General features: G+C 47.6%; 1 protein-coding gene across 3 annotated transcripts; it reads left to right on the forward strand.

Moving 5' to 3' along the window:
• Nucleotides 1–1271: 1271 nt before the first annotated feature.
• Nucleotides 1272–13208, forward strand: Xaf1 (XIAP associated factor 1). Of its 3 annotated transcripts, none has more exons than XM_036197212.1 (6): nucleotides 1272–1483; nucleotides 2985–3266; nucleotides 4185–4380; nucleotides 6464–6549; nucleotides 8636–8953; nucleotides 12824–13208. In XM_036197212.1, exons 2-6 carry the CDS (start codon nucleotides 3234–3236, stop codon nucleotides 12863–12865), a joined length of 675 nt encoding a protein of 224 aa, XP_036053105.1. In that variant the 5' UTR covers nucleotides 1272–1483; nucleotides 2985–3233; the 3' UTR covers nucleotides 12866–13208. The 3 variants fall into 3 exon arrangements, with proteins under 3 accessions (XP_036053105.1, XP_036053104.1, XP_036053106.1); XM_036197211.1 differs by having other exon boundaries at nucleotides 3131–3266; XM_036197213.1 differs by having other exon boundaries at nucleotides 1423–1469; nucleotides 3131–3266.
• The last annotated feature ends 232 nt before the right edge of the window (nucleotides 13209–13440 follow it).

The following is a 13440-nucleotide window of genomic DNA, read 5'->3' on the forward strand; positions in this document are numbered from 1 at the left end:
CAGCAAAACCCAAATGACTCCACACTGTGACATTCAAGAGCCCCTTCGTCACTGGGTGACAGGACTTTTTCGGCTCTCTGTCATCTTAGGTGGCTACAGTTTTGTATATGCTCTCACTGTTGTTGGAAATGTCATTGTTTGGTTCATGGCTGTATTTGTGAATGTATCAGTTGTCACTGAGCTATACTATTTTGTGATAGTGTGGGGTGTGTGTGTGGGGTGTAGTAGGGACCAGGCCCAAAGTCTCACACATGCTAGGCAAGTGCCATATCACTATCTATCCCCAAAACCTCTTTTTTCATCTTTATTCAAGTAACTATTTATTTATTCCTGTTGGGGGTGGGTGGGGAATGAACACAAGAAACCAGCAATTAATTGTTCTATATCCACTTGACTCCATTAGGCAATATAATAACTTTGGACATGGGCTGTCTTTAACAGAAGTTGGGTTCATTGAGCCTCCAAGATTCAAAGACATGAGGTTAGCTAGTCTTGTTAGTCAACTGCCTGGGGGCTGTGGGCACCTCCCTGAGAACAAATATATCCTGACATGGCAGCGATTTCGCATGCAATTCCTAGGAGCACCTGGACCCTAAAGTCCCTTGGGAGTCCCATTGTAACCCAGTCAGCCATGAAACAGCCTCCAGAAGACTGAGATGGCTTAAGCTCCCAGTGAATTATCTTGACCAGATCTGAGTGCAGCTCCCCCAGCCCTGCACCTTGGGCCCTGTCACCTGGGAACTTGTGTAGGTTATTCAGCCCCATGGTGCCTCAGGTTTAGCATTTGAGGGTGGAATGACAAGGTGTCCTTTTGGTGCCTGTCACCTTGGGCTTAAATGGGTGTTTGTCATCACTGTTTTCTGCAGCAGAGGACAAACTCAGGAGTCATGCATGGCCACTCCCAAGACTTGCCCCAAAGTCTATAGGCTGAGCATCCAGCACCCTGTACCCCCTGCCCAGTTCCTCACAGACCTTGTTTTCAGTCACTATAAACTGGAACACAAGCAGGGTGCAGGTGCCGGGGGGGGGGGGGGGGGGGCTCCTTCTTCAGGGAGCTTAACACCGGAGGATGGACCAGAGAGAGGCAGAGTGGAGGAGTGATGTCACAGGTTGAGAAAGGGGTGGGGATCCAGATAGAGTGAAACCAGTCAGAGGGGGGGGGGGGGGGGGGGGAGCCATTGCGCTGCCCAGAGGAGACCTGCCTGCTCACTCCCACCCTGGAGGTCACAGTCACAGTAGCTCAGGATGAGGGGCATGGCAGGGGACTAGATCATGCTGCAGAGTGGCCTTCTGGGAGTGTCCAGTTACAGGGACCTGGGAACCGCCCTGGGCTGAGAATTCTCCAAGTCCCTCCTCCCTGCTGTTGTGAGCCAGGCTGGGGAAACACTTTCAGTTTTGTTTTCTTGTGTGCAGTAAAGGAAACTCCACAGAAGTCCTCCAAGGAGCAGAGCATGGAGGCTGACTTCCAGGTGTGCAGGAACTGGTAAGCAAGCACTTTCTCCAGGGCTGGCCAGAGAGAGGGGTGGAGCAGAGAAAGCTGTTTCTGAAGTGAAGGGGATGAGGGACATACCAGAGGGCCGGCCAGAAGGGACTGGAACCTCTGGGGTGAAGAGGCCAAAACTAGATCTCTGGACAGAGTGGTCAGTGATACTTCAGCGTCACTACACTCCCTCAAGTGTGGGCGTTTCATGTGGCTGGTCAGCCACGAAGTTAAGTAGCCAGGGACTTATCCCTAACAGGGTGTTCATCCCTGTTGAAGCTTAGGTCCTAGTGTGGGGTCCTGGGCAACATAGTCTTCCCACCCATCTGTGAGAGGGACCTAGAAAGGTGTTCCATGGTTATTCCCACCCTCCACCTGACAAAGGAGCTGGGAGGTAGAACTTGGAGGAGAGAGCAGGGAGCAGTGACCACATCTCCAAGTACAGCGAGCTTGTCTCTCAGCAGAACCTACCTGCTGCAGACACTGGGTTAAGCCTCCCCAGGATCTCCAGACTCTGGAAGAAATGCTGAGCATGTAGGTAGGCAGAACAGAGAAAGCAAGCAGAGCAAGGAGATGTCACCCTGTGCAGCTGTTGGGGACAGCCTGATCAGGCTAACAGCAGTGAGACTTTCCATGTCCGTCTGTGGCCATGGCCCAGGTGTTAGGGCCCTGGGGCACCTCCCATGGACAGCTGGCCCTTTAGGGCCATCAGCTTGAGTAGGTCAAAGGAGCATCAAGGTCATAGAACAGCTATCCACTACATTTCCAGTGGTGAACTTATCAGAGAACACCCTGCCCTAGCAGACTCCCCCGGGTCTCAGCACCTCTCTGAGTAGCTTCAGGAGAGTCCAGGGACAGGAGACAGTTGGGTGGACTTTCACTCTCGGAGAGTTAGGAAACCCTTGGAGATTCTGAAAGCTGTTTCCACCGGTGTAGAAAGTGTGGTCATGGCAGGGCTGCGATGCCAACTGACATGTTATTTTGTTTTCATGATGGCTTTACTGAGAGATAACTAGAAAAGGATAAACTTCGCCTCCCTCCTTCCCCCATCTCTGAGAGTGAGGAGTACTCGGCACTAAGTCTAGGGTATTGCAGAGCAGCCAGTCACTCTAGCTGCATCCCCAGCTCTATTTTTACTTTGCATTTTGAGAGAGGGTCTCACTAACTTGCCCAGGCTGATCTTGAACTCACTCTATTGCGTAGGTAGGCCTTGAACTAGCCAACCTCCTGTCTCAGTCTCATGAACAGCTGGGATTACAAACCTGTGTCAACAGGCACAGCTGACTTGCACGTTTAAAATACACATTTTGGCATACATTACTTATCTGTGAAACCATCCCACAACCTAGGAAATGAATCTATCATCACTCTCGAAAGTTGCCCTGTTGCCCTGGTAACCCCTTTCTATCATTCCTTCCTGTCCACTCTCCTGGGCAGTGCAGTACTTTGTAGAATGCCCTCACAATTATTTTTATAATGGTGAATTTCTCTGCTTTTTCACTAGCACAAGCAGGGCAGGAGAGCATCATCGACGTCACGGTATTTTCCATGCTTGAAGGTCTGGGAAGAACTGGCCCTAGGTATGCAACAAGGCTTCATGCTTTATACTAAGACAATGAGCCTTTCTTTCTCCCCCACTTTATCCTGAAGCAAAAGAAATGTGGCCTCTGTCCACTTCACCCTCCACGAGGCCCACTGCCTGCGCTTCCTGGTCCTTTGCCCAGAATGTGAGGAGCCCATCCCAGAGTCAGAGATGAAGGAGCATGCAGAAGCTGAGCACCAGCAGGTGAGCAGGTAGCAGTCCAGACAGAGGCCTGGGGGTCAGTAGCTAGAGCCCAGTCCTCCCTGGCCATGTGGGAAAGTCATTTCATCCCTCCTTGTCTGACATCGGTTTGGGATTTTTTGTGCTACATTGAGGCTGCCCCATTTTTTCCCCTGTGGGACTATGGGCCTGGCAAGGCAAGGGGTCCATTCTTCAGAGAATTGCAAGGAGGAGGCAGATGGGTCCAGCTTAGTCTTCTTTCCTACCTTTCTAAACCAATCTCTCTTGTGGCTTTATCTGAGAATAAGCTCAGACAACCATTTAGATTCAAACTGGTCCAACAAACAAACTTAACCTAGGTTAGGTGCTAGAGGAAAGAGAGGTCTCCATCCTCTAGGATCTCATGGACCCAAGTGTGAAGTATGGCTAGCCCAAGTGATGTAAGGAGAGACCAGGGGCTGAGGCTAGAACCCACCTCTCTATGTATATGTGTTTGTATCCTAGTTAGGGTTACTGCTTTGATGAAAGTCTATGGCCAAAGCAACTTAGGGGAGAAAAAGGTTTATTTGGCTTAAGGAAGTCAGGACAGGAATTCAAGCATGGCAGGAACCTGGAGGCAGGAGCTGATGCAGAAATCGTGGAGGGGTGCTGCTCACTGCCTTGCTTCCTATGGCTTGCTCAGCCTGCTTTCTTATAGAACTCAGGACCACCAGTCCAGGGATGGCACTATCCACAATGGGCTGGGCTCTCCCCCATCAATCACTAATTAAGAAAATGTCCTACTGCTGGATATTATGGGGACACTTTCTCAATTAAGATTACCTCCTTTCAGATAACTCTGGTTTGCGTCAAGTTGACATAAAATTAGCCAGCACAGTTTGGGTAGTCTGCACTATATCATCAGTATGTGCAGTTGGGCCCATGTCCTCCATCTTCCCACAGACCAAGGACATCCAACAGCATCCTGCCAAGTGCAAATTCTGTGACCTGGCTGTGCACCTCAGCAAGCTGGATGTTCACGAGTCCCACTGTGGCAGCCGGACAGAGCGTTGTCCACACTGCAACCAGCCCATCATACTCCGAGTGTTGGCTCAGCACAAAGATGTGTGTCTGCATGCAAAGGCCAGGTCTGAAGAAGGTGAGCATCAGAGAGAAGCTGGAGAGGGAGAGGACAGTTTGCAGGGTCAGTCTGTCTCTTGAGCAGGATGCAAGGACAAGAACCCTTATCAGCACAGGAGAGAAGAGAGTGTCCAATTCTGTATTAGACTGGAGTTGCCTTCTTGTGTGTCTGTAGTGCCCTTTAGTGACTTATCCAGGGAAAACAAGAAGCCAGGGGTGGGGGTGTAAGAGCCACAGAGAAGAGGGAGAGAAAGCCAAGGGGAATCCTAAATATGAAGGGCTTTATTCATATTCCAAAGATATAATCTTAGCCTGGTAAGGCCACCCAAATCATCCTATAGATGAAAAACACACAAAGAGATCCAGGAACAAATAAGAATAGAGAGTCCAGCTTCAGCACTAAGCCTAGATCCTCCTTTTCCACCTGGGTGTATTGCCTATTTTTACCATTCTGTGATTTAAAAAAAAAAAAAAAATGGTAAGAAGCAGAAGCAGCTTAATGAATGCAGAAAGGGTTTACTGAGGTTTATAGTTTGAGAGAGAACAGTCTTGTTATGTTGGGGAAGGCATGATGGCAGGAACATGAGACACTGCACTGGTGTCTCACAGTGGCAAGCAGAAAGCACAAGACATGGAGCTGGGCTACAAAACCTCAAGACCTGCACCCAGCACCCCACTTCTTCCAGTGAGGCTCTACCTCATAAAGGTGCCACAACTTGCCAAAACAGCATTAAGGGCTAAAAACCAAATATTCAGCTCAGCAAAAGAGTGGGGTGTCTATATAAAACCACAGCAATTAGCAATGGCTGGATGGGAGGCTGCTACAGCTCCAGACTGTAGCTTTGTATATCAGCTTTCTAGTATCACTTCAGATTCTCCCCCCACCTCTCTCTCCAGTTCCAGTCCTGGGGCATTTGAACCTAGAGTCTCATACACGCTAGGCAAGTACTCTACCACTGATCTCTCTATGGACTGTTGACCCAATTCAATGGCCATATTATAGGAGTGTTTGCCAAGAACACAGTTGCCAATGTTTCACATCTTTTGTTGCCTTTGTTGTTTGTTTTGACAATGTGATAGCATGTGGAGAAACTGTGAAACCCCTTAGTAAGTCCCACCAGGTCAACACTCTACCCAAGATCAAAATTGGCCAATGGGAATCCCGGAAGTATGAGATTCGTGACTTTTCCTTTACTCTGTTGTGCCTGGCCTCCCACCCAGCCAACAGTTTCCAACACAAAATTCATTGACATCTTCAATACAACACAACCTCAACAGTGATGTTACAACCAACACCTGGTTGGATCACAGAGCTTGGAAATTGAGAATAGCTCAATTAGGCAGTCTGGGCATGAAAGGAAATGTCTCAGCTCTGGACCCCAAGACCAAGTTCTCAGCACAAAGGAGATTTATTTACCTCAGAGGAACAGAGGGCGGGGAATAAGAGACAATGACAGGAGATAAGGAAGAGGGAGAAGGGAAGGGAACAAGGGAGAGGGGGCAGGGGTATTTGTCCTGGAGGACACAGGCCTGCCTCTGGATAAAAAGGAAACAGACCTAGCCCATAGGAAAATGGCAGTTTATAAAGGTAAAAGCAGAAAGTCTGTGTTAGCATGAGGTGATTAATTTCAATTGGGCATGTTAATTAGGCGAGTCAAAGGTGTTTTTTGATGGCTGGACTTCAATACTTTGACAGCTGGACCTTGGTGGTCAGCCTCAGGAGGAGGAAGTAGCCAAGTAAGGGACTAGACCTTGGTGGCTAGCTTTAGGAATGTGATCTAATGATTTTTTAGCAAGGCAGAGGGAATGGGGGAGAAGGGCAAGGCCTGCCAGAGCCACATGTTCGAGTGGGCTAGTGTCCCTTTGGGTCAGCTATGTATATAACCCCTTTCAATTGCCAAAAAACCAGTTCTGCTCTAGGAAAAGGTTTCTTCATTAGTGCCGCTGCAATAAAAAATGGCTGTCCAGCCGGTTCTCTCCTCGACTAGGCTAGCCTAAGGATGGTTAATGCTCATGAATGCAGGCCTTGGGAGCATCCAGGGGAAGAGGTGAGTTAGCCATCGTCAAGAACAGTCATTTGTGGTATTTCTGTGATTACTCAGGGAAGAGAACTGTATCTCCTGAAAGGAAAACCCACTGTGATTACTGCAAACAAATGATTCCAGAAAATAAGGCTGTCTCCCATATGGTGAGTAGCAATGTCTCACTTTCTAGCTGTGCATTAGCCAATTCATACTCCAAAGGTGTATGAACAGCAGATTCCAGACCAATTTTGCACGGCTCAGTTATCAAAGGTTCTGGTGTTTGCTATTTCACTTTGTTTTGTTTTGTTATGTTCCAAGGTTCTCAGGGCAAATTTGGCATGCATAGTTGGTTTTCATTTGTGCCTAACCCTTCAAGCAGCAGCCCTGACAGCTCCTGATGGCCCTGATCACCTCTGACCATCACCAACCTTCAGGACCTAGATTTTGCAATGTGGGCCTCAGCAGGCCCTGCCCTTTCAGGCTTTCTGTCCATATGGTATTTAGCTGTGAAGTCCCCGATGAGACAAAAAGGGACTGTTCCATCTTTCCATAATAACCGACAGCATACTGAGTATTAAAGGGGGACTCCGGAGATGTCCGATGTAGCTGGTTGACGGACCGGTTTTACAGAAAAGCACTGCCAGATTTAGCCCTCCATAGCCTTGGACGCTTTTTAGTGTGTTGCTGAGCCAAGCTGCACTCTTGTCTAGAGCTCTTCCTCCCTGAGAAACACCCAGCTTCTCTCCCAGGAACTCATCTCCTCCCTCCAACCCACCCCCAACCCCTGGAACAGAGAGCTGTTTATCTTTCTTTAAAAAAGAAAAAAGAAAAAAGAAAAATAGAATATTCCAGCACTCGGGAGGCAGATCTCTGAGTTCTAGGCTAGCCTGTTCTACATGGTGAGTTCCAGGACATCCAGGGCTACATAGTGAGACACTGTCTTTAAAAAAAACAAAAAACAAAACAAAAAACAAAACAAAACCACCCACCACGGAACATCAGAACTAGGGGACCGTAGAGATGAACTAGCTCTTTTTTATTGCAGCAGCTGAAACCTGCCATTCCTGGCAGTGCCGTGCAGGGGAAGGGGCTTCTCCTCCCCTCTCCTCATCTTTCACAGCTGGGAGTTTCCTCTCATCCAAGCCCCTGGTTACAGGATGAACCCCACATCTCTTGCAGTGTCTTGGTCCATTTGCACTGCTGTAACAAAAGACCACAGCCTAGGCAATTTCTACATGACAGAAATATGTTTCTCAATGTTCTGAAGCCTCAAAATCCAAGTTCAGAGTGTAGTCATTTGGCGTCTAGGGAGGGCCTTGCTGCTGCCTTGAGGCAGAAGGCAGAAGAGCAAGCGAGCAGCTGGCTAGGTAGTTTGAAGCCTCTTTTATAATCCCATTGGTGTGGCAGGAGCCTTTGTGACCTTCACCTCCCAAAGGTGCAGCTGCCTATGACAACATTTGGATTTTAATGTATTTTTTAGGGACTACAGAGAGACAAGGTTTCTCTATATAGTCCTGGCCATCCTGGAACTCACTCTATAGACCAGGCTGGCCTTGACTTCACAGAGATCTGCCTGCCTCTACCTCCTGAGTGCTGGGATGAAAGGCATGCACCATCATGATGGATTTATTTTTATTTGTGTTTATATATGTGTGTGCACCTACTTATCTGTATGTGTACCCCATACATGCAGTGTTTATGGAGGCCAGAAGAAGATATCATATCCCCTAGAACTGGAATTACAGGTGGTTGTGAGCTGCCTGACAGGTGGGTGCTGAGAGCCAACCAAACCTGGGTCCTCTGCAAGAGCAGCCAGTCCCCTTTATGACGGAGCCATTTCTCCAGCCCCCAAACCTGGATTTTAGAGGGACACATCCAAACCTCCATCCCTGCAACCTGAGTCTTCTTTCTTCTAGCAAAGTCAGCTGTAACATCGAATATCTGCCTTATGTTATTCATAATTAATTTTTTTACAATTATTTGTGTGTATGTGTATGTGTGTGTGTGTGTGTGTGTGTGTGTGTGTGTGTGTGTGTGTATGCGCATGCACGCGTGTGCTGAGTGAAGGTCTTGTGGAGATAGGTCCTCTCGTTCCACTATGTGAGTTCAGGTATCAGACTCAGGTCTTCCGGCTTGACAGCAAGCACTCTTACCCACAGAGCCATGCTGCTGGCCCTTCCTCATCATCTCTAAGTGTTTATAGGGAGAAGCCTTGCAGGTTATCTCAGCTGTATTGTCCAACTATTGCAGAAACAATGTCCAGCCTCAAGGACTGTGAAATATCTTCAGGATGGAAAGCCAAAACTCCTTCCTCCATCCCTTACAAGTCAGGTGACTGGAAATCAAACACCCAGAGTGAACCAAGATGTCCGTCCAAAGACAAAAAATAGAAACAGTTCAACAAAGCAAGAGGCAAAGGACCAAAATGGCACCCTGGACCTGCCTGTGAAGTCTCCGCTCCAGCAGAGGGCTGCTCTCTCTACAGGATGTGAAGCAGCCTATGACATCTTTCAGAGGTGCCATCAGTGTGGCATCTTACTTCCCTTGCCTGTTCTAAATCAGCACCAGGTACCTTCCTCTCCCCTCCACCCTGCTGCCTCCTCACCTGGCTGGGAACCAGCTGCCTAGTGTTAACCCAGAGGTGGGAGGGAATGGGGGACGGGAGGATGGAAGTGGGGGGATGGGGTGGGGGATGGGGTGGGAGATGAAGGTGGTGTACCAGTGTAGTGGCTGGACAGTTCCTCCCGTGCTTCTTCCTGCTTCCGTGTGCCCATGCACATTCTCTCTAACACTTGCTACCTGGTTTGTGTCACTTCCCAGTCACTGGGTCCCCTTGGAGGGTAGAACTGGATCTCTCCTCTCTGTGTCTGCCACTATACCAGGCCTGGACACATAGCAATGATCCAAGGCTGTGGAGTGAATGAGCGAAGCCCGGGGCTGTCGGTGAGCTCTTTCTGGGTGGAGATAGGCAGCTTAGGCCTAAGAGCAGAAGGGTCTGGCTCCAGATGTGAAGGCAGCTGGTGGCTTGCCTCCAGCACACCCAGGTTTATAGCTGGCTCCCATGTCCTGAGTTTTCCTTCCAAGACTATCTTCTTTTTAAAGAAAGCTTTACTCTTTCAATGTTATTCCTGGGAGGAGAGCTGCACTGGTAAGCACGTGGAGATCAGGGCACAGCTCTGTGGGGTTAGTTCTCCCCTTCTGCCTCTATAAAAGTTCCAGGAGTTGCCAGGTTTGTATAGCAAACGCGTTCACCCATTGGGCCATCTTCTGGGCCCCTAAGACTATTTCTTGTGTTAATAAGAGTTGTCATTGGTAGTCAACCACTGTGCACATTACAAACATGGTACAATGTTGCCATGCTTTGCTATGGCTGACCTTCCTTATAGACAAGACAGGTTACTTTACCCACATTCTACAGATGAGGAAACTGGGGGGATGCAGAACCATTTGAGGAACTTTACAATGTAAGGCTCCAAAGTCTATGCTCTTAAGTTCTTGGCTAGAGGCCTTAGTTGTTTGATACTTTAAAAAACACAAAATATGGACCGGAGTGGTGGTGCATGCCTTAAATCCCAGCACATAGGAAGCAGAGGCAGAGGCTGAGGCAGGTAGATTTCTGTGAGTTCCAGGCCATTCTGCTCTACATAGAGAGTTCTTAGATAGCCAGGACTACATAGAAAACCTGTCTTTAAAAAAAAAAAAAACTGGATTTTGTTAAAGATATAATAATATAATATAAATATAAACATTATTTGGTATCATAACAACTGAAAGCTGGTTTTCAAACTAGCTCAGTGTCTCTTCATTTGCTTTTTATTGCTATGATAAAACACTATGACCAAAAGCAATTTGGAAAGGGGTTTGTTTCACCTTACTGCTTCTAGTCCATCACCCGGGGAAGTGAGGGCAGGAACCTACAGCAGGAACTGATGCAAAGGCCATGAAGGAATGCTGCTCACTGGCTTGCTCCCTCATGACATGCTCAGCTTCCTTTCTTTTTCTTTTCTTTTTTTTTTTTTTTTTGAGACAGGGTTTCTCTGTGTAGTTTTGGTGCCTATTCTAGAACTTGCTCTGTAGACCAGGCTGGCCTTGAACTCACAGAGATCTGCCTGGCTCTGCCTCCTGAGTGCTGGGATTAAAGGCGTATGCCACTTCTGCCTGCCTCAGCCTCCTTTCTTATAACACCTATGATACTACCCAAAATGGACTGGGCCCTCCCACAGCAATTATTAATCAAGAAAATACCCCCCACAGACTTGCCTACAGGCCAATGTGATGGTGGCATTTTTCTCAATGGAGGTCCCTCTTCCCAGATGACCCTCAGCTGGGTCAAGTTAAGAAAAAAAACGAAGCAACTGATTCAGTCAGGGTTAAAGGTGGATTCCTGTAATACCAGCACTTGGGAAGCTGAGACGGGGCTGGGGAGATGGCTCAATGGTTAACGTGTCTGCTGTGCAAGCGTGAGGATGTGAGCCCAAATCTGCAGAGCCCACGCAAAAGCCAGGCACAGTGACCCGTGCCTGGAACCTCTCTACTAGGGACGCAGAGACAGGTGGGTCCCAGGCACTCACTGGCCAGCCAGTTTAGCTGAAATAGTGATGTTGAGGTTCAGTCAGAGACCCTGTCCTAAAACAAAGCAGAGATACAATCAAGAAAAGATACCAAGATGGCAACCTCTGGCCTTTACACGCGGGAGGATGGACCTTTACACACATATCTGCACATACATGCAAACACCACACACAATATTTTTTTAAAAGGAAGGCTGAGACAGGAGGGTCCGGAGTCTAAGGACAGCCTAGGCTATCCAGTGAGTTCAAGGCCAACTAAGTTATACAGCGATCCCCTTTGTTAAAAAATAAATACATGAATAAATAGTAGGAGAGAGGACTAGGTATGTAGATTAGTGGCAAAACATTTGTCCATCATGCGTAAGGCCTTGGGTTCATTCCTCAGCACCACACATACACACACAAGCTAATTCATCCTCCACACACACACACTCCATGTCCGCAGTCACATCACTGAGGAAGCAATTCCAGCCGCCCTCAGGGATCCTTTCAAAGCCTTATCTTCTCTAACATGAACCACAGGGTTGAACTGTCTGTCGCCCATATGTTATCTTAGTATATTCATTACTCTGCCGTTTACCTTCTTTTACTTTATAACGAGGTCATTTTTTTCTAATTTATTTATGCATGTATAAGTTTTATAAAAAATGAACTAATTTCATCCTTAGTGGCGTATTTCCTTCCCCACTTTTCTCCATCCTTGCCAGACTTAGCAAGTAGAAATTTGATACACCCAATCAAATTTCAATTTCAAAGAAATGGAGATTGTTTTTAATTTAAGTATGTCTTGAGAAATTGTAAGAAATCCGCCATTATGGTCCATTTCCCGTCTGCAAACCCAATCAAATTTCAATTTCAAAGAAATGGAGATTGTTTTTAATTTAAGTATGTCTTGAGAAATTGTAAGAAATCCGCCATTATGGTCCATTTCCCGTCTGCAAATGCATTTCAGTATAAAAGTGCCTTCAGAGCTTGCTACAGAATTGCCCCATGCCTTCTCTGGCTAGCAGCTGGCACCCATTTGCCTGGGTGCTTCTTAGTTTACATCAGGGTTGAAGTCTGCTACATGACCGAGCCTCTGAACTAGTATAGAAGTGAATCTCAACCCCCCACCCCCACCCCACCCCCGGGTTTGGAGGCTATGCTAGAAAATCTAACTGGAGAGCCAACCTATGGGGAAAGGTGGGCAGCAATTTTTCCCATCTGAGAACTATAAAAATCATTGTTCTGCACCAAATGGGAGTGCTAGCCATTTTTACCTTTTCTCTGGAGATTTTTCAAGGCCGTAAAACTTTTTCGACACTTTTGAGTCTCCCGGACTCTCACAAAGGGAGAATCATTGTCTCTCACACAGTGATTCTTTGAGTGTCTGAAACTGAAAGTTAATGGGTCATCCTGTATTTTATTCCACAGTCCTATGATATACCCATTAGCAAACATGAACATTTGGGAGCGTTGTTATACACATCCTTCTATGCCTCAGTTCTATGACTTGGCACTAACCAAGTAACAATGTCGCTCACTGATTTCAGTGGCTACAAAGAAGCCCTACATGGGCCTCTTCCTGTTTTCCCACGATGCCTGCCTCCATTAACCACTACCCCAAGTCTCTTCCATGCCATCTCATCCCCATCTCAGTCAGGCATGCTTCAGAACCAGGGACAGCAACACCCAGAGCTCATGAACCGGCAGCCTTGGAGGGGATTAAGATGTAGCTAGCTTGTGGTGGAGTGTTGGCCTCACACTCACAAAGACCGGGCTTTGACAGTCCCTGTCGGTGGGGAGGACCAGCAACAGAAAAGCTAGTAAGAACTTAGCAACTTGTCTCTCACTTGAAGCTTGTTAACATCTATTTTCATTTTTTTAGGAGAAGTGCCTGAGGTTAGCTCATCAAAAGAAAAACAAGTGAGGAGAACCAGCTAGCCCCAGAGGAAAGATGTCCTAGGATTCAGAAGAGCCCAGTTCACACTGGCTTCCCAGTTCACACTGGCTTCCCAGCTTCCTCTCATGGTGGTCACAACTTCGTTTTCTTTACCAATCGCTGTAATTGAATTTTTCCCTTTAATTTTTGACAGTTTCATACATGCTTACAATGCACTGTAATCATACTTATCTCCATTGCCTTCCCTCATTCCCATCCCACTCCTGTGAACCCCCTTTCTTCCCAAACAGATCCCTTCCTTCATGTCGTCAGCCTGCGTGCGTGAGTGCTTTTGTGTGTGTGTGTGCGCGTGTGCGTGTGTGTGTGTGTGTGTGTGTGTGTGTGTGTTTGTGTGCGCGCGCGTTCATGCTGGCACACACATGCATATGCAGGTCTTGTGCAGGTAACCACAGCTGACATGTGCTCAGGTATACAACAGCCCTGGCCACGCTGGGTCTCAGCACTTTGGGTGGTCTTTATTTAGGAAAAGAGTCAGCCTTTAATCATCGGGCTTCAGAAAATGACCTTAGGCCTTTTCCTTCTTCTGAGCCAGACCGTGTTGG

This window comes from Onychomys torridus, chromosome 8 (genome assembly GCF_903995425.1).
Source record: "Onychomys torridus chromosome 8, mOncTor1.1, whole genome shotgun sequence".
In the NCBI taxonomy this organism is placed as follows: domain Eukaryota; kingdom Metazoa; phylum Chordata; class Mammalia; order Rodentia; family Cricetidae; genus Onychomys; species Onychomys torridus.